Source organism: Heptranchias perlo, chromosome 12 (genome assembly GCF_035084215.1).
Source record: "Heptranchias perlo isolate sHepPer1 chromosome 12, sHepPer1.hap1, whole genome shotgun sequence".
In the NCBI taxonomy this organism is placed as follows: domain Eukaryota; kingdom Metazoa; phylum Chordata; class Chondrichthyes; order Hexanchiformes; family Hexanchidae; genus Heptranchias; species Heptranchias perlo.
The window spans coordinates 20,901,419-20,929,406 of NC_090336.1; the positions used below are offsets into that span (position 1 = coordinate 20,901,419).

Here is a 27,988-nt window from a genome sequence, read left to right on the forward strand (position 1 = left end):
GGTAGTCTTATAAGGATGGATTAAAGCAAATGGTGTGTATCCTAGAGTAAAATAAAAGGGACTTTCCACCACACCTGGCTTTTACTGCACCTCATTTGGAAGTGCTTGATACTGGCTGTCCAAAAAAGGAAACTGCATTTTATTCTCTACCATTAACAGTATTCTCTTGATGTGGTTTACTGCCTGAAAGAATTTATTAAAATGACACTCCCTCAAAAGTCAATATTTGTCAATGGAGTGAAAAAAAATGAACAGCCTTATTGAGTGCAGTACATTAGTGTGTGGTATTGATTTTTATTGGAGCCTAAAATGTATGGTCCAATGAGTCATCAATGAAAGACACTTACGCCCTAGTGCTATAGAATCCCTCCCTCCCACCCACCAACTAAAGGTTGAGGTATAGTTAGTTACATGTTGCAACCGTTCGAAGGTAAACTTTGTTCATGAGCCATTGCTACACTTGTCAATCAGAAATCAGATTGGAATTTTTCTGGGAAGGGTAGTGTGAGTTGCTATGGAGATACAGGATGATACAGTTTAATAATTTAAAATGGTGTACAATAACTGACTATATCCAAATTATTTGCCCACCTCAGAATTCAAAAACTTGATTTGGCAGCTTATGGGTGGTGGTAGGTTTTTTTTTGCTACTGAGTGCAATTTCTGTGTTTTCCAGAGGGTAATTGACAACACCCACTCTAATTGCACAATTCAAAGGCTATTCTTGGATCAAAGCACTGAAGCTGCCAACTGTAATGTCTGGGGCATCCAGGTGGTACATGTATGTGTGCACGAAAGACTAAATGTAGAACTGGAATTTAAGCTGCAGAGTTCATTATTCACTTACCCACCTTGTAAGTCTGTTGAGATGGCAAAAATTGGTATAGGGCAGGGTGAAAACTGCCTGTAAACATATACAAATTATTAAAATGAATATGTAGAATTTACCTTGCAACCTGCATGGTTCAAATGCTCCCTCTATTCTGTCCCAAGCTCAGAAGAGCACTCCTTTCTGAATCAATTTGATATTTTCTATGCCACAGGTCCTGCAGCCTGTAAGAGAAATTGCCAGTTACAGGCTCCCTTTAATGCAAAGTCACTTAATTTAAATTACCTTGAATTCACTTTTTTTTCCATCACCAAAGATTTGCTATTTTAATTGAGGTGCTTAATTTGAATTAACAAGAGTAGTGCTGAATTAGGGGCAGTTCTGAGTTGTTGGCCCACGTTAGCAACTAGGTTAAAGGTTGTCCAAACTCCTTTCATATAGGGTCCTTATAGCCGGCCAGGGGAGACTGATCCCATCGGTATGGGCTGGATTTGAACCCATCGCAGAGATAAAAGGCCAATATCTAACTCACTGCAGCACCCGGGCTCCAGTTTAAATGGAATTTATATTCTATCTATTTGAAGGAAGTTTTTTCATGTAGCTAAGAAAAGCAGTTTTAAAAGTATAAGAACATAAGAAATAGGAGCAGGAGTAGGCCATACAGCCCCTCGAGCCTGCTCCACCATTCAATAAGATCATAGCTGATCTTCAACCTCAGCTCCACTTTCCCGCCTGGTCCCCATATCCCTTGATTCCCTTAGAGTCCAAAAATCTATCGATCTCAGCCTTGAATATACTCAATGACTGAGCATCCACAGCCCTCTGGGGGAGAGAATTCCAAAGATTCACAACCCTCTGCGTGAAGAAATTCCTCCTCATCTCAGTCCTAAATAGCTGACCTCTTAACCTGAGAATATTCCCCCTAGTTTTAGTCTCTCCAGCCAGGGGAAATGGCCTCTTTTCATCTACCCTGTCAAGCCCTCAGAATCTTATGTTTCAATGAGATCACCTCTCATTCTTCTAAACTCCAGAGAATATAGGCCCGTTCTACTCAACCTCTCCTCATAGGACAATCCTCCCATCCCAGGAATCAATCGAGTGAACCTTTGTTGCACTCCCTCAAAGGCAAGTATATCCTTCCTTAGGTAAGGAGACAAAACTGTACACAGTACTCCAGGTGTGGTCTCACCAATGCCCTGTACAACTGTAGTAAGACTTCCTTATTCTTGTACTTCAACCCCCTTGCAATAAAGGCCAACGTGCTTTTTACCTTCCTAATTGCTTGCGTACCTGCATGCTAACTTTCTGTGTTTCATGTACAAGGACACCGAAATCCCTCTGAACACCAACATTTGATAGTTTCTCACCATTTAAAAAATATTCTGTTTTTCTATTCTTGCTACCAAAGTGAATAACCTCACATTTCCCACATTATACTCCATCTGCCACCTTCTTGCCCACTCACTTAACCTGTCCCTTTGCAGACTCTGTGTCCTCTTCACAGCTTACTTTCCCACCTAGCTTTGTATCGTCAGCAAACTTGGGTACATTACACTCGGTCCTTCATCTAAGTCATTAATATAGATTGTAAATAGCTGAGGCCCAAGCACTGATCCCTGAAGCACCCCACTAGTTACAGCCTGCCAACCTGAAAATGACCCATTCATTCCTAGTCTGTTTCCTGTCCATTAACCAATTCTCTATCCATGCTAATATATTACCCCCAACCCCATGAGCCCTTATCTTGTGTAACAAACTTTTATGTGGTACCTTATTGAATGCCTTTTGAAAATCCAAATATACTACATCCACTGGTTCCCCTTTATCTACCCTGCTAGTTACATCCTCAAAAAACTAATAGATTTGTCAAATACGATTTCCCTTTCATAAAACCATGTTGACTCTGCCCAATCGTATTATGATTTTCTAAGTGCCTTGTTACCACATCCTTAATAATGGATTCCAGCATTTTCCCAGTGAATCTTGTCAGGCTAATTGGCCTGGAGTTCCCTGTTTTCTCTCTCTCTCTCCTTTCTTGAATAACCTAAAGCAACATTATCCAGAACTAATGAACTCATAGAATCATAGAAGTTACAACATGGAAACAGGCCCTTCGGCCCAACATGTCCATGTCGCCCAGTTTATACCACTAAGCTAGTCCCAATTTCCTGCACTTGGCCCATATCCCTCTATACCCATCTTACCCATGTAACTGTCCAAATGCATTTTAAAAGACAAAATTGTACCCGCCTCTACTACTGCCTCTGGCAGCTCGTTCCAGACACTCACCACCCTTTGAGTGAAAAAACTGCCCCTCTGGACCCTTTTGTATCTCTCCCCTCTCACCTTAAATCTATGCCCCCTCGTTATAGACTCCCCTACCTTTGGGAAAAGATTTTGACTATCTACCTTATCTATGCCCCTCATTATTTTATAGACTTCTATAAGATCACCCCTTAACCTCTTACTCTCCAGGGAAAAAAGTCCCAGTCTGTCTAACCTCTCCCTATAAGTCAAACCATCAAGTCCCGGTAGCATCCTAGTAAATCTTTTCTGCACTCTTTCTAGTTTAATAATATCCTTTCTATAATAGGGTGACCAGAACTGTACACAGTACTCCAAGTGTGGCCTCACCAATGCCCTGTACAACTTCAACAAGACATCCCAACTCCTGCATTCAATGTTCTGACCAATGCAACCAAGCATACCGAATGCCTTCTTCACCACCCTATCCACCTGTGACTCCACTTTCAAGGAGCTATGAACCTGTACTCCTAGATCTCTTTGTTCTATAACTCTCCCCAACGCCCTACCATTAACGGAGTAGGTCCTGGCCCGATTCGATCTACCAAAATGCATCACCTCACATTTATCTAAATTAAACTCCATCTGCCATTCATCGACCCACTGGCCCAATTTATCAAGATCCCGTTGCGATCCTAGATAACCTTCTTCACTGTCCACAATGCCACCAATCTTGGTGTCATCTGCAAACTTACTAACCATGCCTCCTAAATTCTCATCCAAATCATTAATATAAATAACAAATAACAGCGGACCCAGCACCGATCCCTGAGGCACACCGCTGGACACAGGCATCCAGTTTGAAAAACAACCCTCTACAACCACCCTCTGTCTTCTGTCGTCAAGCCAATTTTGTATCCAATTGGCTACCTCACCTTGGATCCCGTGAGATTTAACCTTATGTAACAACCTACCATGCGGTACCTTGTCAAAGGCTTTGCTGAAGTCCATGTAGACCACGTCTACTGCACAGCCCTAATCTATCTTCTTGGTTACCCCTTCAAAAAACTCAATCAAATTCGTGAGACATGATTTTCCTCTCACAAAACCATGCTGACTGTTCCTAATTAGTCCCTGCCTCTCCAAATGCCTGTAGATCCTGTCTCTCAGAATACCCTCTAACAACTTACCCACTACAGAGGTCAGGCTCACCGGTCTGTAGTTCCCAGGCTTTTCCCTGCCGCCCTTCTTAAACAAAGGCACAACATTTGCTACCCTCCAATCTTCAGGCACCTCACCTGTAGCGGTGGATGATTCAAATATCTCTGCTAGGGGACCTGCAATTTCCTCCCTAACCTCCCATAACGTCCTGGGATACATTTCATCAGGTCCCGGAGATTTATCTACCTTGATGCGCATTAAGACTTCCAGCCACCTCCCTCTCTGTAATATGTACACTCCTCAAGACATCACTATTTATTTCCCCAAGTTCCCTAACATCCATGCCTTTCTCAACCATAAATACCGATGTGAAGTATTCATTCAGGATCTCACCCATCTCTTGTGGTTCCGCACATAGATGACCTTGTTGATCCTTAAGAGAACTGAAATACTTCGTTTTTTCTCGAACATATTAAACCCAATAATTTAACTGCATTTGAAAAAAAGACTTGGAAATGAAATTCCCATGGGGTTGGTGCTGGGACCACTGCTTTTCTTGATATATATTAATGACTTGGACTTGGGTGTACAGGGCACAATTTCCAAATTTGCAGATGACACAAAACTTGGAAGGGTAGTAAACAGTGAGGATAGTGATAGATTTCAAGAGGATATAGACTTGCTGTTGGCATTGGTGGACACGTGGCAGATGAAGTTTAATGCGGAAAAATGCGAGGTGATGCATTTCGGTAGGAAAAATGAAGAGCAATGTAAACTAGAGGGCACAGTTCTAAAAGGGGTAGAGGAACAGAGTGATCTGGGGGTTTATGTGCACAAATCGTTGAAGGTGGTAGGGCAGGTTGAGAAAGCAGTTAAAAAAGCAAATGGGATCCTGTGCTTTATAAATAGAGGCATAGAGTACAAAAGCAAGGAAGTCATGATGAACCTTTATAAAACACTGGCTTGGCCACATCTGGAGTATTGTCCCATTCTGGGCATTGCACTTTAGGAAGAATGTGAAGGCCTTAGAGAGGGTGCAGAAGAGATTTACTAGAATGATTCCATGGATGATTAACTTAAATTACGTGGACAGACTGGAAAAGCTGGAATTGTCTTCCTTTGAAAGGAGAAGGTTGAGAAGAGATTTGATAGAGGTATTCAAAATCATGAAGGGTCTAGACACAGTAGATAGAGAGAAACTGTTGCCATTGACTGAAGGGTCAAGAACCAGAGGACATAGATTTAAGGTGATTGGCAAAAGAACCAAAGGTGACATGAGGAAAAACTTTTTTACACAGCGAGTGATTAGGATCTGGAATGCACTGCCTGAGGAGGTGGTGGAGGCAGATTCAGTCATGGCCTTTAAAAGGGAACTGGATAAGTACTTGAAATGAAAAAATGTGCAGGGCTACAGGGATAGGGTGGGGGAGTGGGATTAGCCAGATTGCTTGTGCATAGAGCCAGCACAGACTCGATGGACCGAATGGTCACCTTTCATGCTGTAACCTTTCTATGGTGAATTCGTTAAACTGAATTGTGAAGGCTATTGCCTTCCTACCTAGCCTAATCTACAGGAAGCCTCTTTAGCATTGGTGAGAAATTGAGCACATGGATACAGTTTGGCTTTCTGTAGGAATGGGTTATTGTAGAATAAAAAATAGATTTTCAAGACTCAGCCACTCCTAAACCTATCCATTTCACTCATGCTTTTCATTGTTCAGTTTTCAGTCAGTGTAAATCCTGTTCATATATGAAATCTGACTGGTATTGATCAACTTTGCAGCTCCTCATTGTTAAGCTGGTTGACTTTAGCATACCATAAAACATGACTTCTCAGCGTTTTAAGTGCTGAAGTGGTAAAACAGGATTTGGCAGACCAAGAATAATGCTAATAAGAGGGGGTGGGGAAGAGGTAGAGAAAGTTCATATGTATTATTAATGCTTGGTCTTGTACCTGTTTTGTGCACTGTATATTTATTTTATTAGCGCACAATAGATCAGCCTGCCTCTCAGCTTTACCACCTCTCCCATCAACATTAGGTATATTGCCCTAACCTTTGCTTATAAATTAGGAACATAAATCTAAATAATGAGTTCATTAAGTAAGACTAGAAATGTCACAACCGCCAGTTACAATACTTAATACATATATGTCCATCTGCGTAAACACCTGGTTCCCTCTTACTATAAGTTAAAACAAAAAATGCTGCTCAGATATTGTTAGCCAATTCAGAACTTGGTGGAAATGGACAAATTCAGATGAGAAAAAAAATCAGTTTGACTATGAGCAATAATGCTGGGAGTTCTGGGATGCATTCAAACCAAACAAGTGTACATATTTGTTTATAAGTGTATATCTGTATATTTTTTTTCTGCCTTTCAAAAAAATAATGCAATGTATGAAGCACTGACTAAAAGTAACTTGTGTACTTAAAAGGGAAACAGTTGTTTCCTGACCCAACCAGCACCCAGTCTATTCCCACAAAACAGAATTAATTTGACTCCAACTGAAGACCACCTTGTATGAATCCCCTTTTCTGGAGGCACTCCAACAAATAAGATTATCCATTTCAGTAATCTTGCCACTTTGCACATTTAATTAACCCTCCTTAATAGCATGTTTCCTCTTGTCTTGTCAGCGTTCACGCCCACTGAGGAATGTTAGAGATTTCTTAAGAATGAATAAGACATTCTCCTAGCAACGAGGGGAATGATTGAGGTGTAAGTGGAATTTGATCAGCCAAGCCTTTCCATTGAATTGATAGAAAGGAATGCAATCAGCTCATAAAGTGCTTATGAGAAATACTTGAACAGGGGTGTGTATGTTTAACATGCTTGTGATTACAGCAGTGATAAAGTTGTCAGTCAACAGGAAGCAACGGTACTTTGCTACTGACCCTGGCTCGGTTAATCATCATGACTTGTCAGCTGGAGCAGGCACATAGCCTGCTTTAATGCCAAGGTTATTCATTAAGGTTGTGATCAGCAGCTGATTCAGATTAAAGAATTAATTAAAACATCATATTGGATGAGTTGGTTTCATTTTATTGTTCCTAATGAAGGAGGTGCTTGCTCCCATTCTTAAAGGCTACATTGCAGGAGTACTTCATGTAGAAGCTGGCCTAGAACCAAAAAAAATCTAGATTCGACTGGATCTGGATTGAAACCATAGTTTAGTTACTAAACAGTCTATTAGAGTGGGGTATGTCAAAGAATGAAATCGAATTGAATAGAGATTTCAAAGCACACACATAAAGATCACATGCTGGATTTGGATCCTGATCCCAGATATAACTGGGCCATTTTGAAATGGTGCTCATTTCCCTTGTGCATTTTTCTGTTACAGATTTACAGAACATTTTTACTGCATCTGTGAGCATCAAACCAAAGTTCCCTAGACTAAGGGCCAGGGCTAGTGTTTGCACAGAAGTGGAAACTATGCACTGATTTAAAAAAATATATTGTAGTTACGGTCTACATGTATTAGTAAAATGATAGACAAAAAGAGCAACAGTGGAAACTTAAAAATAGGAATATACAACGTGTTGTAACAGTATCTGACCAATGGGTTTGAAGCCGGACCAACAATTATATGCATACTTGCTCCTTTGAAAAGTTGCCACAGTAGTTGGTAGGCATCGTGTTTGTATCACATCTGATATACTTTACCAAACATGGGCATGCTTAATGTATTGTTCAGCACAAAGTAAGGAAAGTGAAGGGTTTTTTTAAAAATGCATTAAATTTATCAAGCACTTTTAATAGTCAATAAATGTATGGCACGGTGTAGTGCTAACATGTTGACGGTCCCGGTCTGTGACTAGCACTTAGTCTTCGCTTACAGGAAGTTTGGCCAAGTTTTGCCCTGGAATTACATTTGCATGTTTTGAGGCTTTGTCCCAAATTAATTGTTTTTGTATTTTAAACCACTTAATCATGTGACAAATTTCAGCTATATGGTGGAACAAGATTAATTTGCATTGGCTTACGATCTCTTATAAGGAGCTCATGTTTTTAATGCCATTTACGAGACAGTAGTTTTCTATGTATTTATAAATCGCTCATACCTTTTTCCTTCTCTGTCAAATACTGTATTGGGAATGGAAAAACAAAATTGATTAGGTCATAAAGTCCTTAAATAAGGATACTTCCAACCCTCGGAGGGTTTTATTAAAGTAGCAATACCACCAACAGATTTTTATTAAAATCCTCAGTTTGTGTGCCATTATCCAGCATATCTATTCCTCACCCTCATGAGCACTACCAATGCAGAGAAAGGAACTGACACTTTTCTTACCTTTTTTTTTCAGTTTCTGGACATGGTGAGGCAGAAATGGTGAGTACTTCTATGGGAATCTGAGGAGAGGGGAGTTGATCCTCAGCAGCTGACTGTAGATGCTACTTAATTACAATTATTTGTTTCTTTATGGATATTGGGTCAGGTATCCTTGTTTTTTTCCCAATTACCTTTTCCCTCCTTAGGGCCTTCCCAGGGCGGTGTATCTCCTACATTCTGCCCTCAGTCCATTGCCACTGCTGCAGAGAGGTGTATGAGAGAGACTGGTGGCGATGTGTTCAAATGTCTTTATAGGTGCTTGGCCTCTTACTGTAGCAGTGCTGCTGAGATCAGAAACTCAGTAGTGTTGAGGATTGAGTTGTGTTCCTGAATATTTATTAGTAGTCCAATATGCAGCACCATGTTAAATGACACATCAGAGATTGCCCTATTTCATTTCATTGCTTGGATATTTCTTTATGGGAATTTATAACTCACCTACATTGCAGTCAATTTAAAATGTCTGCTGCAAATGCATGGTAGGAGAATTATTACTGCTAGACATACATAAATTGTTGCAAATTCTCCAGTTGATAAACAATAGGATTGATCAGTAGGTCATCAATTGCTTATACATCTGTCCATGGCATTTGGACTTGTCTGTCAGGGGTCCTGCAACCAAGGCTCTTAAAGTTTATGTCCTGAAGGAGTGTGGATTACTTGGCTGGTATCTGCCAGACAAATCTGAAACTTAATTGTGCAGGATGCCTTCTCGATCTTCCTGTCAAAGTGGTGAGAGGGGTATAATTGTGGCTGGTAGTAATTATTTTTCAGTGTATTTCTACTTGGACAGCTAATGAGATGGAGTCAATAGAGCGCTCAGTGAACCTCCAATCTCAAGTGAAACACTGCAATCTCTGTACCTGGTTCAAATGAAGCATTATTAACTCCAAGATCTACTAGAGTTTAGAGACATTTATTATTTTGAAATGCGAACCATAGGTTAAGCATTGTAATCTAGTAAAATCTATTTTCTCTTTAATGTTAAAAAAAAAAATTGGTAGTTCTAGCCTGAGATATACAGTCTGTCAGAGTATTATGTCAGTCGGAGAGATTAAGCGCATGCACTGGTATTCCCACGCATGTCTCGTTGATAAGAGTTCATTACTCACCTGGCAAACCAATATCCCAGATGAGTTTGCGCAGAGTCATGTTTTGGTTCATGAGCGAGGGGTTTGCCTGTGGCTGTGGACTTTTACCTTGGGCCGGGGGAAGATATCTGGAGCGAGCTTGAACCATAACAGTAATAGCATATCATGTCGGTAATTAGAAATATTGCACAGTTTAGACATATAGGATAGTTGCTAACTGCATTTTGTCTTGTTTCCTAGGATGAAGATTCAGAGTTTAATTTAGCTACAGATTTTGAAATTGGGCACTTTTTTCGTGAACGGATAGTCCCTCGAGCCGTTCTATATTTCACTGGAGAAGCCATAGATGATGATGAGGATGTGAGTACATTGTTAACTTGTGACCTGCTATTTTTGACAAAAGCTTTCAAAACACAGCAGCAACAGGACAGTCGAGGAAGAGTTGAGAACCTGAAAGGATGCCATTGGGGTTAAAACTAAGGATGAACAGAAAGTAATATACTCAGTGAGTAGTTCCTTGAAGTATTCACTGGAAAAGACTTCATCACCATGCCCTACAGTGATGTGACACATGCAGAGTTGAGGATTTCTACATAAACGAGATACAGGTTCAAAGCAAGCTTAAAAGGCTCAAAATGAATGAATCCCTTGGAACAGGTGGTGTCTATCTCAGAATATTAAAGATGAAGAATGACATTTGTTCAGTGTTAACAATTAGTGTGAGTAAATTGATGAATGCTGTGGAGGTAACGCTAGATTTGAAATAAGCTGAAGTATCCATATTCGTGGAAGAGGACATATCTGATCTGTGTAATTGCAGACCTATCTGTTTAACGTCAGTACCTGTTAAAATAACAGTGTGATCGTCAGGGACAAACTTGAATACCTGTACAAGAATCTAATAACTATGAAGCAATATGGCTTTAGATGGAAAGACCCTGATGATGAATCTCCTTGACTTTTTTGAGGATATCTCAAATGGACAGGAAGTATTCTACTTCAGTTTTTAAAAAGCCTTTGATAAAATGGCTCATGAAAGATTACTGAAACAGAAATAGCTGGAATTCAAGGGTGAGGATAAGGAATTGTTTGAAGGAAAGAAAGCACTAGGTAATTATGAGGGGAATGATGTCAGGATGGGTGTGGGGGGGTGCATACTGAGTGGAGTTCCCCAGGGTTCAGTGCTGGAGTCCTTACACTTCATCTATCTTGATCTATAAGCTCAATGCAAACTTTAGTTTGCTGATGATATGAAACTCAGCTTGGGATGGGAAGGAGAAAAGTTTAGCTTCGACATGGCTGTCGAGATGGAGAAAGCCAGGCACCAACAAAAGAAGTTAGGTAAAATTTACAATACATTGTAAAGGTACTATACATTGACAGTCTGATTTCTTCCCTGTTTCATATGTCAGTTGGCAGGGGTTCACTGAAGAAACCTCTGCATGTTGCCCCACTAAGTTCATTGCTAAGAATGATTACATATTCTCACCTGATAATTCTGGGCAGCATTTGATGTATCTGCACTGTTCGTAACCCGTTGCATATGATTCCAGTTACACTTAGGGTTCCATTCCAGTGCCACACCAATTCAACAAAAGCCGTGGGCTGAAAGCTGATCCATAGTTTGGCCTGGTCAGAGTTGAAACAATTTTTTTCTTTATATTGGGTGTCAGAACAGCAGATGGCAGCTAGATATGTTGCAGTATTCACTTAAGATCTTACCAAAATCCTTGGGTGACCATCGGGGAAAAAAATGAGCTTCTGGGCTATAGTAACATTGGCCAAGTGTCCTTAGCTTGTTTTAGATCACTTTGTACCAAGAGTTTACAGCAAATCTTGGATCAGTTTGGGCAGGGAATGAATAGATACATTTTTGGGCAGGGAGTGGATACATTTCTGTACAATGGACAATGTATACCCAGGTAAATCTGAAGTTCTGGGCTAGTATTTCAAGAAAAGGCAAGGGAAGGCTGCTCCTCCTGGGCTAAAATGTAATCTGGGAAAGCAGTGCTGAAAGTTAAATGCTTGATTGGGGAAAATCTTGATAGTTTGAATGAATAATTGATGCAGCTTCAATACAAATTGGACTGCCATATTTCAGGTTTAGAAGCTTTATCATATGGGTTTAGTGACCTGGATGTACCATTGACATACAGTAAAAGGCAGCCCACACTGCTCTCATCTTTCCTAGCGCCTGGTTATTGAGTGGGACTAACTTGCCTTCCCTATCTACAGCCAAAGAATGTGCCAGAGTGCTAGGAAAGCATGTTAGGCATAATGTCAGACACGCTTCCTTAGCACGTGTCTTTAACTTAGTAAAACAGCCCAAGGTATTTCACAGGGGAGAAAATGGGCATTGAACAGGACTAGGGAGAAGAGTTGGTGGATGTGTGGTCAGGTAAATTTTGAAGAAGGTGGAGGGGTATAAGTGGAGAACTCGTGCAGAGGTTGTGAGACTGAAGCCACAGTCACTGATGGCAGCAGATTGGGGGGAGTCTCACATCATTATAAAGTTCCTAATTATCGCTGATCATACATTTTGTTCTGATGGTTTAATTACTTGAGCAGAATAATTATCAGTCAGTACAAACTGAGGGACAATGGTCTTGTAACGTAGAGCAGGGAATAGCGTTGGAAAATTGTAAGAGAACAAGAACTGCAGTAGATGAAGTGGTATGGCTATGGTAGAGAAATCATTAGCACACTGTAATCACACTGATTCAAGTAGGGGTGGGGTGAGATCCATTTGGGTCAGGACTTGACATTGAAGAATGGGTACCCCGCCTCTCTCAACCTAGCTCCTGATGTTAAATGGATTTGTATATAAATAAGCTCTAAATGACACTTTACCCACAGAGAAACTAAACTTCATTAAACTTTTCTATCTGTTAAATGACACTTGTATTTTATGCTGCTTATTATACTGCAGCTTAAAATTTAAATTATTTTCCTTTGACTATTTATATTAACATCTCTGTACAAATTTTGATTTCAAGATGCAAGTAATTTCTGCACCAGGAGATGCAATAATTTTCTATGTTAAAATGAAGAATGATTCAGCCATGGATTAAATGGACCATTGTGCATCTGATGCTGGTTATTGATCTTAATCTTGCCCGAGGCACTAGTCTGCTTATCATCCTTATAAAATCTTTAATAATGTCACCTGTCCAGTATTTAAATATGTAGATTATTTTGTTCACTTCCAGTTGTAACCTTTGTGTTCCTTTGAAAGGAAACTTAGTGCTGAGTGAGTATAGGATGGTATATACTTACCCAAACCTGAATTCATGTTGGGGAAAGTACAGAGAATGGTTTCCTCAATGTCAATCTTTGAACTGTACCCTGATATCAGTCTTTCATTGTCCTATTTTTAAAAAACAAAACCGGTAGGCTTTGCTGTGCGCCCTCTGCACATTCACTTTAGATTAGGATGACAGGACGAGGACATTCACTGCTGCTTTTACAGTACTGGGAGTAGTGGGATTATAATCTTCATGATCTGTTTGCTTCTACTTCAGTTACAGCTTTCCCAGTGACCACTGACTAGATAAATCATGTACCTGACAAACATAGCTATTGGCCATTCTGACCTGGTAAACTTTCATCATCATACTCCCAACATATTGGTTTAATTTCTCAGATCTTGGTCTTGTTACCACCTGTTCACAAACGTACAATCTTTTTATATTAGAATGCACTTCAGGCTTATAAAATCAAATTGTTTGGAAGTAAGTTACATTTAAAAGTCAACATTGATGTACAGAAAACTGAGTTCTTTGTGCTGAGATTCCTAATAAGTAGCTTCAGTGTGTGGGAAAGTGTAAAGCACATCCCTAGGGCTAAAATCTCCATTTTTATTGGAGGTTAAGCATAGAGTTCCAAAATGATATCTCTGAATGTACGCAACCTTGTTTACAATGTTAGATTTGCATTAGGTTTCTTGAGAAACATGCTAATAACATTTTCTTTTCCAGTATGAGGTGGAGGAGGGAGAAGAAGGTGAAGAGGAGGTAAGGAAGTGTACAGTAACAGTTTTATTTCTTTGGCATGTTGTAGCTGCCACCCTCCCTTTAAAGCTTTCTTCAGAAAAATGTTGTTGCCTTATTTATTTTACCCTCAAAAGAAGACAACTGGTTAAATTGTCCTACATGTTTTCTTCCCAGACTTCAGTTAGGCTGAATAGCAATGTTTTTACTTGAGTCTCCCTTGCTTAGGTTCTTCATTGTTCTGGTTATTAAAAAAAATGCCACGCTGCTCTTCTCTGATCGTCTTACTAGAAGCAGTATAAAGCCCATGTGGGTATAAATGCTGCTGTACTCTTTACCCCAGAATAAAGTTGGTGGTTTAAATGGGCCTGACCGATTGTTCTACATCTTTGTAAACAACTCGGTGGTATCGGGCACAGAGCAAGTTTGCAATTGGTATAATTGTTGCCTGATGTCTTTTCACTGGGGTCAGGTAACAATGCATGTACTGCTTTCCTGGACAGCCCAACTGAAACAGTGTCTTTCCTCCAGACTCTGCTCTCTTTTCTTTGATTTGGAGCAAATCGTATTGAGGAAGCTGCTGTAGGTAAAGTAACAGCTGGGCATGTGGCTGTGTAGTAGGGAATGGACCAGTAGTGCTAGGTTTGCATTTGTTCTGGCATGCATCTGTGTTGTAAGGAATGGAGCAACAGAGCTGGGCATGTGGTTGCACTTGGGAATGGAATGATGGTGCTAGCGTGCAGCTGCACTGTAGGGAATGGAAGAATAGCACTGGAGTGCTTAAGGGTTTGGAAGATTAGCACTGGGAATGCGGCCATATTATAGCTATTTGCATTTTGTACAACAATGTTGAGTTGACGTTTCATAGAATCTCACAGCACAGAAGGCAGCCATTGTGTCTGTGCTGGCTCTTTGAAAGAGCTAATCAATTAGTCCCACTCTCCTCTCTTCCTCCATAGCCTTGCAATTTTTTTACTTTTCAAGTGTATATCCAATTCCCCTTTGAAAGTTACTGCTGAATCTGCTTCCACCAGCCTTTCAGTTAGTGCATTTCTGTTGACAAAATGTGTTGAACATGTCAAATTTATCCCAGTGCTGGCTAATTCAATTTATTCACATCAGATGGAAGTGATCAAAATAAACTGGAAGCCTACTCATATCTATGAAAAAAAAAACTTGGGGGTTATTTGAAAACCTAGTGTTTGGAGTGCCCCACCCAAGCAACCACCTAATGCACAGACCATAAAAGTCCAGTGGTTTTTAGGGAAATTCCACAGAGCAACTCATTTTCATTGAAGGGAAAATTCCGTTATGATTCATGTTTTTTCCTTCAACAAGATTGTTAATTTAGAGCCAAATCCGTGCTTGATCTGATGGCTTTGGAGTTGTAATCTCTGTAGGTGTTCACCATTTCGTGTTAAGGAAAGATGCAGCTTTTGGCCCTCCAAGGGAAGTTGAATTATTGGGATGTGATGGAGCAAAGATCCTACCGGTTTGTGGCAAAATGCATTTATATTGGAAGAAAGAGATCCTAACCGGATAATTCAGTCTATTATTTAACTTTTTTCAGGTTGCAGAAACTTCACGACTTCCCCATATATTGAATTAATCTTAAAAATCCATTCTCATTTACACAACAATAGTGAACAAGTCCCCTACCCACCTCGTGCACATCATATATATAAAATGGACTCCCAATGGTTCGGCTGGTTGTCAATAAATAGATGAGCCATACAGACCAGGAATGTTTACAGTTCGATCCCAAGGCTGTGGTGAGTTGATTAATCTCAGCAGTAGGAGCACTACAGTTGGCCTCGGTACCTGTTTGCTGGAGAGGGAAAATCAGCCAGTGTTCCTGCTCCTGCTTGTTATTGTGTCCCCTGGCTGGAAGAACACTTGAGTGGCTGTCTGACAGGATTGAGTGCCACTGTAATGCCCTCCTCCAGCCCCCCCAAATAGGATAGTCTGCCCGCGCTTGCTGAAACTGTACCTCAGCACGACTCTGCACATGGGGTGGGGTGAGGTGAGGGTAGCACAGGTGGGCAAGGATTAAGAAAAGTTCTTTAAAACGTAGAATGCAAAACGATACAGATTTGCAATCAAATATATATACACTGTATGCCAGACCCCTCTAATTCACCCTTCAGTGTAAAGCTTATACTAGTCAAACTCCATGGTGTTGCACGAGGTGAGTGGAGGCATAGTATGGTCTTCAGAGTAAAGCAGGGTTAGTGATAATTTGGTCAGGGCACGCAGATATAGTCCCCATTTTAAAGTCATACATTCTATCCTTATTTTTAGAAAGTACTTTTATTGCTATTTATGGTTACACAGCAACATGTATGGCAACTTTGGAAGCCTGAGGAGTTGGTTGGAACAAAGAAGTTTCTGACCAGTACAGGCTGAGGAGCAGGGTGATCCAAAACTGAAACACTACTGGTGGAGTAATTACAATGTAAATACATTAATTACAATGTGACAAGTTTACATAGGAAGTTTCCCTTCTAAATGCGGACGTGTGAATTTATAATGAGAAAGGCTGGCATGACATGCGCTGGCCTAAGATTTTTAATATAAATGGTGGAGGTAGTTTTTCTTTTTTAAAAAAAACAGCGCAGACATAGACTCTGTCTGGCTGTACATTGATTTCCCCAATTTAATATTTTTGTGTATGAAGACCTGTTTGCTGTCCATATGGCTCTTGCTCATATGTATACCTCCCGTTACTGGGGGCTAGTGGAACTTTGCAGCTTGCTGCTGGGAAAAGTGATGATTACTTAACTTTTCTCTCCACCAGAGTTGGAGCAGTGCAGTTGAGGTTAGGAACTTGGAGGGATTACACCTATATCTTTTCACTCCATGGCATTTCATATTGGTACAAAAGTGTCCGACACTTCCAAATTCATCATTTTCAATCACCAATGCAGACCAGAAATCAGATCCATAGATTAATACATGCGCTACAGAGAGAGTCTCTGTAGACTGTCATTGGTGGCTCATAATATACACTGTGTCCTGCATCTCATTGTCACTTCAGGTGACTTTCAATAAAGATGTCACCTTTGTTGAATAGGAAACCATTGACAATAGATTGCATCATCTACATGTGTTGGAGAAGCCAGTGATGTTTGATAGTTGGAAAATGTTGCTGCATATAGTACGTTTCCTCATACATTCTGCTGGCTGCACAATAATTTGGAAAAAGTAACATAAATGATGAATAATCTGGATGTTGTACAGTGCTGCATCATTAACAAACGTTCTGTGATCTAGGTAAAGACCCTGATATAGCTGTTTCTATCAATCTAAATGACAGTGTCTCAAAGTAGGGAAGTAGTTGTTATTTATAGTGGGTTTCATGTGTTACAATGCTGTGGCAACCTGCAAAGCAGTGGTGTGGCCCACTTCAGATTAACTTGAATAAGTGACATCAAATGCCATTTCCACTTTAATAATCTGAAACTTTCTCTGAACAGGATGATGATGAGGAGGAGGGGGATGAAGATGATGATGCTGAGATTGATCCTAAAGTGAGTTTCAATTTGATAGTTTGAATTTAATTAGCAGCCAACTTAGTTTTAATCTAAACAAATAGCAAACAACTGCAGACGCTGAAAATCTGAAACCAAAACAGAAAATGCTGGAAACACTCAGCAGGTCAAGTAGCTGACGGGTCCTGATTGACTTGTTGACTGTTTCTAGCATTTCCTATTTTGGTTTTAGTTTTAATCTACGTTTCTACTTGTATATATCCCTACATTTCAAATTGTTAAATTTCAGGTACTTACAACAATGAAATTTGTTTCATAAACAGTTGAATTTCAAGGTTGCTAAAAAACCCAAGCACTGAGTTAAATTGCTCTTGTGCTTGTCAGTCCACTTTGTAAATCATACTTCTAATTTTTGTTTTCAGAATTGCCATTTAGGGCATTGATAGGTTACACTTCCTTGATCCCATATGAAATTGTTGCGCGAGATAGCTGGATCCAATCTGAATCTTTGTCATTTTCATTGTAATCCTTTTAGCAACTTCTGAATGGTTCCAGGTCATTAATGAAACTTAATGACTGTCTCATGATTTGGCAAGCAGACAGTTACAGAAGGAAACAGTCTGAAAAGCAACATAGATTTAGTCAATTGCTTCCCGATTTGTTTAGGTACTACCAGCTTGCATAAAATGCAATTGAAACCACAAATCATTTTCTGAATTCATATGTTATGAATGGATTGTGATCTAATTCAAGGCCTAGCTATAAAAGTAGAGCATGTTGACCTTGATTACCTGGGAAGCTTCAACTTGGGTCAAGACGAGTTAACCTATTACTGGCCATAATTCCAAGGCAGAAAGGCAGCCATCAATGAGCTGAGTCGAGCAATAGTTTTCTGACACTTTTTCTGTTTGTTCTTGGGATGTGGGTGACACTGGCATGGAAGTCTTAATTGGCCACCCCTAGTTTCCCTGAGGTCATTAAGAGTCAAGCACAGTGTTGGACTGGAGTTACATGTTGGCCAGACCAGGTAGAAGATATTAGTGAATCAGTGGGGTTTGTAATAATAAAAAGAAAAATCCAGCAGCTTTCATTGTTATTTTCTGGTACTATCTCACTAATTACCAGATTTATTGAATTCAGTTTCACAACTTGCCATGGTGGGATTTGACCTAAAGACTTCTGGGTTATTAGTCCAGTGCCATAACTACTAGGCTACCATACCTTAATACAGAGTATATTCTGTAGTTTGTGTAAAATTATTGGAATGTTTTCCTGGTATGTGCTGAGCTGAGCATTAGCTGGTATGCAGAAAGATATTGCACGTTAATTTTGATATCACTTCATTGAAGCGGGACTTGAAGGTTTGGAGCTTTGCGATTTTTCTTCTGGCTAGACCTTGTGTGCTGCTGTAGTATGTATATTTGCAAATTCAAGGTTAAAACAAAGCAAATAATACCATCTGATTTGAGAGGCAAGCCATTGTCCCTTTGGTACGTAATAGTTTCTGCTTTTGGATTTGTTGCTCTGGGCTGCTTTTAAAACAGTTGCTCATTGCTCAACTTCCACATATAAATGGCACATGACCTTGAAGAGCTTGGTGCTTCAAAGCAGCTTTGCAAGTAAATGGTTCCTTACCTCACTGTATATGATGTTTGCTGGTGTAGTCCTCAAATGCTGTCACTGTCTGTGTAATATTTCTTCCTATTGTCTAGACTGTTTCACTACCTTTTTGAGTTCGATCAGTCTGATCCTTTTCTTTAAAGATTTATTAAAGTTTATTGGACAAAACTATATGGTCCTTTCAAAAGTAAAGTCTGTCTATGACATTACAACAGTGACTTCAAAAATTGAAAGTATGTAATGGTAGATGGATGATAAAATATTGCATCTACTTATCCTCTTGTATATAGTCAGTCCCTAACCTAAAGCACCCCATTGTTGGTCAGTTCCTAACCTAATTCACTGATGGGAATCAAAGTTCTGCCAAATAGCGGCTGACTTGGTACAGTCGTTTAAAATCCTGAATAAATGCCTTTAGTTCTATAGTCCTATTTATGTTGCTTCCCTGCACTCTTAAATGAGCTATTATAGTTGTGGGGTAAAATTCAAGTTTCTTAGTGAAAGCAGGTTATGCTGTTTGCAGGGGTAGCGGCAGTATTATTGCGAGGCCATGGCGCAGATACTTCATTTTTAAAATTACTGTAAATCAGGAAATTTTCTGTTAAAATTAATGTTTTAAAATATACCGAAAGTGTATCTCAGCAAATAAATTTTGCTCAAATGTCCTGACAGATTTAGCGTGCCCAAAATAATTTTTGAGCTATTTCCCACTTTATAGTAAGTGCCGCACCAGCCTCAACCCCATAAATCTATACACAAGTGGCACATGCTGCCGAAGGTGTCTTTAGAAGTAGATATTCAGAAATAAGTCAATTCTGCAACCTGAGAAGAAATGGTAATTTCACCTTCCTGTCCACAATGCTCCAAACTGAATCTGAACCTTTTTTCTGTATCTCTTAAAGTGGTAATCTGGTAGAACAATATGTGTGAAAAGCAAAAGCAGAGCACTTCTGGAAGTAAAATTTGATGGCATTGATGTGGGATTTTAAACCTTTTGGGGGTTTAAAGAGGAAAACATTAGCTTTCAGAATAAAGTTACCTCATTACTTTGGGATGTCTAAAGTAACCAGCTTTTACAGATTTGTTTTAAAATCTAATTTAAACGATGCACCTTTTGTCCCACTTCTAGCTGATTTTTCTTTATCCTGATTCCACTAGCTTAACATCACTGTTAATCCATCTAATCATTACTGTACCTCACTCTAGCTGCTAACCATCTTGACTGTTATTCATTGGATCAAAATGTAGCAGAGCATGCTCCAGATGAGTTGACTAGATTAAAAGTTCCCTGTTACTTACAGATGCTAATGTGAGAAAGCAATTTTAAATGATGTTTAAGCCATGCACAATTCCTAACTGAACCGTAGCGATTTCTGAAGTGGTTCAGATTTTCCCCCTCCATACAGTACAGTTCCTTTAATTATCCCTTGGCCACTTATCCAGGTGGAGATTTTTTGTTGTCTTTTCATGTTTCTTTACATGGAGCCCCACTTGGCTTCCTCTATAACAAATTTAAATTGCAGCTAAGCTGGGTGGGAGCAAGTTCAATCTGTTCTGTTCACTGGTCATTAAAAACTGGTAAGTGCCCTCCAGCTACAAGGAATGTCCAGAGCAGGGTCTGTTTATAATACATACCATCTTTCAGGAGCAGGTAATGCTAGAAACAAGGGATATCATCATTAATAGGCATCTAACTATATAGTTGCTCTGTTGCATTAAATAATTCTCTTCATATCCAATTCTCTAATCCTGATTTGTAGCGCCACAAACCTCATAATCTGTGTGCAGCAGTTAGGTGATGCTGTAGAGACCTTAAAGTAGAAAATAACTAATTTGATTAAGGTGAAGAAGCAGACACAGTGATCGAGATCCCTGGATGATGCTCCAGCTGTCACCCATCTGTAATTATCTTCTCCTTTAGACCTTTTTAAGCTCCTCCTCGAGATGTGAATATTATTACCAACCAACTTTTTTTTTTCTCTTGTAGTTCCTCATATAATATTGTAGTGCCTTTTACAGTTAGTCTCATTTCCATCTACCTGTAACAACCAACAGGTGTTTGCATGGCTTGTGTCTTATAAGGGAATTAAGATTACATTTAAACTACAGATCAGTTACATGACCAGAGTTTAATCTTTAAAACTATGGCCATGCTAACATCGGATGGAAATGAATGATGTGACAAAACAGTTACACAGCTATCTCTTCCTATAACACTCTATAACTGCACGATCAGGTCAATAGAGCCATCCCTTCTTGAAACATTCTGGACCAACAGTGGTTATACGGACATTTTTCCACAACTTTCTTTGGTGGCATCTGAAGTTGGACAGCTGCCCTTCCCTGAAACGCTGCACTGAGCATTATAGTGCAGTTGTTCCTCATTGAGCACACTGCAGACAGATGGGATTTACAATCTACTCTTAATTCAAATTCTTACTTTTAATTTAAATCATTAAAATTTATTTGAGCACTTAATTCCCATTTTAGTGCTTTTTATTTACATTGGATAATCCAAATTTTTTTTTAAAGTGTCTGCATTATGAGTGCACTGGAGTACTCCACCATGCAATTTAAAAAAATAGCTTGTGCAAAACAACAATGTCTACTTCAGTGTTGTTCTACATGACTATATCTGGCATTGTACTAGTACAGCTCCTCCTCAAAATGATGGTTCTCTAGAAATCTCCTCACTATCCTAGCTGTTATAGCATTTAGAAACTGCTTTTCAGCTTGGTATATTGCTGGCTAAAGAAACAACAGTATATTTTCTTACTAGATTGGGCTAAGGGAGGTCATTACTGGGGCTGCCGAATATCCCAGTTGAATCCATTAGAATTCACTAATTGTAAGTTAATATGAGCATGTTACCATATAGTATACTGTGTGATCAAGAATTTGTGACCTGTTTGCATTATTAAAGCAAGTGCTGAAATGTATTTAAAATATTTTACTTTAGGGCTAAGTTCTAATTAGCTGGGGTATACCAAGTGAGACTCTGCTCCAATCATTCATTACAATTAATAAAATATTTTATGTTACAAGAAAAATCAATTTGCATAGCCCTAGTGATCAATGTTGTTGGTATCCAATCTGATCAGGCCTCATTTATCACTGTGACTGTCCCCAGCGTACACAATGCCTCCTACATTGCTGTGCTATTCGGGATCAGTACCTGGCAGATTTGGATACCTTTTAGAGTTTGCCTAGCCCTGATTATTTAATTTCAGTGACATTGATATTGATCTATTTTGTTCTGAATTTTCCCCTGCTTAGGTATAATTCATATCTCAGTAAAACAATTGTACGTTTCTAGGTAAGGGAATCTTCTGCCTTATTTCTATGATCACCTTTTGCTTAACCTTGCTCTTCATCTTCAGTTACAATTGAACTCACTTTAAGGCTGAACCAATTTGGTTTTTAAAAAATTCTATTTAAAATTTCAATTTTTTTCAGTCTCTTTCCAGCAATTTGAAGTATTTCTGGTTCGAGTTGGATCTCATTTACTGTATTGTATAACTGTAGGCTTCATGTTCCAGTCTGTGCTTTATAGTTCTACAGCATTGCTTTGGGAAATCCATCCCTTTCATACTAATATGGTTTAAGTCACTATCTTTTGAAGTCTAATCATTTAAAAAAAAAATTACCTTTCTTCCCCCTCATAAAATCTTCAAATGCTAAAACTAATAATGAATATTGTGAAATCCAATTAATACCTAAAGATGGCAAATTGTTGAATAAAGCTAATTGCAGAACGGCTACTATAATCCCCTATGAAGGGTTAATGGTAATATGAACTGCATTCAAATTGGTGTTCATTTTCTTGTTGAATGGCCTTTCTAAAGTGGAATTTTTTTTAAAAATCAAATTGGTTCAGCAGTATGAAGACCTGAGGTGGAAACAGTCACAGGGAAGGGGATGCCTCTTCTCAACTGAACGGTTCTGGGTATAATCTTTATTGACCTTTTTGTCTTTTTTTACACATTGTTGGATAGATGCCCGTATAATGTACTGGATCAGCTTGGCATGGGGGGCTTCTAGTGCTGGTGCACAGGTCTACAGCACTCTAGCCGACGTTGTCAGGCCCAATAGGCTTCGCTGTGTCCAGTGTACTCAGCCGTTTCTTAATGTCACGTGGTTTGAACCAAATTGACTGGACACAGGCATCTTTAGGGACTCCAGAAAGATATCAAGCTCCCATTCAGCACTTTTGGCTAAAGACACTTGTAAACATTTCAGCCTTGTCTCTTGCACACACGCCCTGACCTTTATCATAGTTGAGAATGGGGATATTGACGGAGTCTCATCTTCCTGTTGCCTGATTGTCCACCACCATTCTCGACTGGATGTGGTAGAACTACAGAACTTTGCTTTGACCTATTGGTTTTGAGATCGCTTAGCTCTATCTACAGCCTGCTGTTTTTCGCATTTAGCATGCAAATTGCCATGTGCGGTTGCATTACTAGGTTGGTACCTCATTGTAAGCTATGCCTGATGCTGTACCTGGCACACTCTTCTCACTCACTATTATAACAGGATTGGTTTCCTGGCTTGATGGTAATGGTATACAGTTCTGCTGATGGCCCACACTGCCTCTTGGATGTCTAGTTTTGGGCTGTTATGTCTGTCCCACTTAGCACATGATGGAGGGTGCCCTTACTCTGAAGACAAGACAAAGACTGTGTGGTGGGCACTCCTATCAATACTATCGCAGACAAGCGTTTCAGGTAAATTGGTGAGTACGAGGTCAAGTAGGTTACTCCTTCGTATTGATTCCTTCACCACCTGACACAGGCCCAGTCTGAGAACTAGGTTCAGAACTTGTTTATTGGTGCTGCCGGAGCACCCATGTTGGACATTGAAGTCCTCCACCCAGAGTACATTCTGTGCTCTTGGTTCCCTTGGTGCTTCCTCCAAGTCACGTTTAACATGGAGGAGTACTGATTCTTCATTTCAGGTTGCAGTCGGTGGTAAATAGCAGGAGGTTTCCTTGGTCTTAGACCTGAAACCACGAGACTTCATTGGGTCCAGAGTCAATGCTAAGGACTCCCAGGGCCACTCTCACCCGACTGAATACCACTGGGCCTCCATTTCTGGTTGGCCTGTGCTGCTGATGGGACATCTGGGGATGGTGGAGAATGAGTTTGGGATGTTGGCTGATAGATATGACTAGCCTGTGGGACAGCTCACCAAATTTAGCCACCAGTCCCCAGATGCTAGTGAGGAGGACTTTGCAGTTTTGTCCAGATCGGATGCCTTGGTCATTACAATCCGAGAATTCTCTTCTGATTCTATTCTACAGTAATTGTTCTACAACTGAGTTGCTTGCTTCTCTGCTTCAGAGAGCATTGAGTCAACCACATATTGCAGGACTTGAGTTAGGCATAGGTTAGACCAGGAAGGAGTAGCAGGCTGCCTGCTATGAAGAACATTGGTGAGCCGGTTAGATTTTTACAACAGTGATGTTCACTTTTTCAGAATATAAATTACCAGATTTATTAAATTAGATTCAAGTTCACAACTTACCATTGTGGGATTTGAACTCTGACTTTGAGTTGCATGTTCAGTACCACTATACCACACAACTATTCCCCAGTTACAGGTAGTCTTAACCCCTTGAAGGTCCACTTGTACAGTGATAGTGTTCAGTGATTGACAGTGCGTGATCGAGTGAATTCTTTCTGTTAGTCTATTGCTAATTTGGCTGGTCCTGTTGCATCCATTTTCACCGTATTAGGAATTCTTGGATAAATAGGAAATAGAAGGTGACGAGAAAGAAAATATTGAATAGGGTGCACATGCCAATTGTATTACAGCAACCAGTGCTAGATTTACTGAGGCTTTTAATGTGTGGGTGGTGCAGAATTCAATGCTATTCCTTCCAAAGTTCTAGCAGCCCAAATAGAGCCTTTCAAATATCGCACCAGGCACAAGCTGTCACATTAAGTGGGCTTCTTATGCCTTTATCCTTTTGAGTGAATGCTACAGGAGAGAGATTTATGTTGTGAAGTTTTACTCTTCGTTACACCTAGCTTGGTGAATCCTCTAGATCAGTTGCTAGATCATCAGCTCTTGGTTCTATTCCAGGGTGGGAGGTGCATCTATGTAGAAGCAGGACAGCCCCTCCTTTCCTGAAAACAGAAATTTCTATGTGCATTTTTCCCTTTGCCAGAATCACCAATGGATGATCAGAACAAGCTTTGTCCAGTTCATTTGCATCTACTGCAGGACCTAGGGGATCAGGAAATGAACAGAACCAGATTTGCTGCACCCTTGCAGTTGGGGTTCGTAGTCCACGTCCAGAGCTGCAATATTTTTGGTTGATGGTGCGGTTATTGAAGTGTTAATTGCTGGATGAGGTCGTGTCTCATTGAAGTTTGGGACCCTATTCAGTTCCAGGAAAGCTATCACTATTGAGGTTTAAAGTGACAGGAAGTTTGCAAAGTGATGCGTGGCTGGCTCTATATTCTCAGCCATGCATCAGGTTCATTATTGTCTGGAGTATATCTTTGAACATGCAATTTGAAGTTTATTATCTGGAAAACAACATAAAGTAGTTAGTTTCAGCCTGCAGCTGATGAGTTGCAGGCTTTAGTTGATTTGGTAGGAAGAAAGAGTATGATTAATCCCTAAGTCAGTAAACATCCCAGAGACTTCTTGAGTTTCTCTTAATTAGGTTTCCACTGACAGTGCCTATAAGGCAACTACATGTTAGCCATCCTGTCGCTGTCCACCGCCAAAACCACCAGGGTCATCTCGGAGTGGAAAGATAAGCCCAGGTCTTTTCTCCACTATCATTCGTTTTCTTAAATCCTTTTCCCTGCCACCTCCAACAGCAAGTGCGAGGAGCTCGTGGACTTTTTGCCATTAAGATCGTGACCATTCATTCAGCTGCTTCCCCCTCCCTTCCCCGTGTTCCACCAGGCCAAACCTCCCTCCAGGTTCCACCTGCCCTAGCCCTTAACCCGCATCTTTCTCTACTTTCTCTTGTGTCCCCTCATGCCCTCTTTGCGCTCGTCTTGTTCACGAGACCCACCTCCTGCTCCCATGATGACTCCATTCCCACCAAACTGCTGACCACTCAACTTCCCTTCCTGGCCCCTCATGCTGGCTGACATTGTAAATATTTCCTTTCCTCGGGAATATTGTCCTCCCTCATCAAAAAAAACTACCGCCGCACCTTCAACCTCCCTTTCCCTCCTGTCTTTGAACATATAGTCGTTTCCCAAATCTGTGCCCATCTTCCCCACAACTCGATGTTTTAATCTCTGCAATCAGTTTCTTGTCCCTGCAACAGCACCACTCCACCTATCCAGTCATAACCAGAGCCTCTCCAGCAATGGCTTCGCTTCCCGCCATATACTTTTGCCTCTGGAGTCCCCCAAGGATCTATCCTTGGCCCCCTCCTCTTCCTCATCTAGATGCTGCTCTTTGGCAACATCATTCGTAGACATGGGGTCAGCTTTCACATGTACGCTGAAAACACTTATCTGTACCTCTCCGCTGCCTCTGTCTAGTCAGACTGTTTATCCAACATCCAATTTTGGATGAGCCACAATTTTCTCCATCGAATCATTGGGAAGACCAAGCCGTTATCTTTGAACCCCCACCACAAACTGTAGCTTTGCCACCGATTTCATCCGTGTCCCCGGCCATTGTCTCTAGCTGAACCAGGCTGTTTGCAACCTTGGCGCCCTATCCAACCCCATATCCTCTCTGTCACAAAGACAGCCTACTTCCACCTCCATAACATCACCTACCTCCACCCATTTGCTGCTGCAACCTTCATCCACACCTCTGTCACCACCGAACTCGAATATTCCAATGCTCTTCTGGCTGGCCTCCACCCACCATAAACTTCAGCTCATCTAAAACTCTGCCTATATCCTATCCCGCACCAAATCCCACTCACCTATCACTCCTATCCTTGCCCAATTTAAAATTCTCATCCTTGTGTTTAAATTCCTTCATGGCCTTGCCTCTGCTTATCTGTGTAACCTTCAGCCTGACAATTTACCACTCCTCCCTCCCCCCACCAAACTCTCCATTCCTCAGACTCTGGCCTTTTGTCCAGAATCCCCCCTAGTCGCCCCACCATTAATGGATGTGTCTTAAAGCCCCCTTGCCTTTGGAATTCCCTGCCTAAGGCCCTCCACCTGCCCACCTCCCCCTCCCTCTCCTCCTTTAAGACCCACATCTTTGACCAAGCTTTTGGTCCCTTTTCTCACGTCTCCTTTGGCTTAGCGTCCATTTTATCTGATTATACCTATGTGAAGCACCTTAGGATGTTTTTCTACATTAAAGGCACAATATAAATACAAGTTGTTATACATCAAGTGCCCCGTATGTGTTCAGTTAGACATTATTATTTACATTTGTACAACACAGAGGACAGTATTTTTGGCAGTTTGGATTGGGGTGTCCCAGGTAGGTCCCCTCTCCTTTTAATTTGGTACTACTTTGGTATGGCTCCTGCTGTCAGAGATACCTGAATAATTACTTACCTCAGAGTTGTTGTCGTTGTTTGTGATGGCAACCCCCATACATCAGGATCCCTCCCAACCACCACTTCAGATTCTGCTGGGATCATCCTTTTATGGTTGAGTTTTGAAGATCATTTTAGAATAATGTAGGTTGAAAAGAACTGAACTATTGTGCAGATCCTGGGCCTTTATAGGAACCAGGGGAAGGGGAATTGTTGAGATGAGGACAAAAAATATGATTCCCCAGCATGAGTTGAAATGTGACAGTGTGTGAGGGATGCTATCGTTTCAAGAATGGTGAAGATCCTACAGGATGGGTAATCTTTTCTGATGCTAATATTTCTGCAAGGTAGTAACATTGAAGATGAACTTGAGTAAAGCTGCATTTCTCCACCAGAGAACTAAATTATAGGGAGTATTCAAATCATTAGTAAATAAAATTGAGCTTCAAATATAACTTCAGATTCTTGCTACACTGGACCCAGTTTTAAAACAGGGTGGGTTGGTAATAGAGCTCCAACGATTGTACCTCTTTTTTTTTCCCTCTCTCCTCTCTCCATTTGGCCTCCTAACATCCATTGATACTAAAAACCCAAATGACTAGTATGTCCCTGATGCTTCTACTAACTTTTCCTCAACTCCTTCTTCCGTGGGATTCTCACTGTCCAGACGCTATGGATAAGGTGTGTGCCGGGGCTGCAGATAACACACATGCAGCAAAGAAGCTCTCACTGACCTGATTTT

The 27,988-nt window shown here is 40.5% G+C and overlaps 1 protein-coding gene across 5 annotated transcripts in view; it reads left to right on the top strand.

Moving 5' to 3' along the window:
• The window catches only part of nap1l4b (nucleosome assembly protein 1-like 4b), a 92,532-nt gene that overhangs the window by 63,530 nt on the left and 1,014 nt on the right, over nucleotides 1–27,988 (top strand). For 4 of the 5 annotated variants that reach the window (XM_067993745.1, XM_067993741.1, XM_067993742.1 and 1 more), the window contains exons 11-14: nucleotides 8,545–8,570; nucleotides 9,902–10,021; nucleotides 13,639–13,674; nucleotides 17,127–17,180. In XM_067993745.1, the coding sequence (XP_067849846.1) occupies nucleotides 8,545–8,570; nucleotides 9,902–10,021; nucleotides 13,639–13,674; nucleotides 17,127–17,180 (236 nt within the window). Of the gene's footprint in view, nucleotides 1–8,544; nucleotides 8,571–9,901; nucleotides 10,022–13,638; nucleotides 13,675–17,126; nucleotides 17,181–22,037; nucleotides 22,078–27,988 lie in introns of those variants that run through there. The other variant, XM_067993744.1, reaches the window with a different exon arrangement.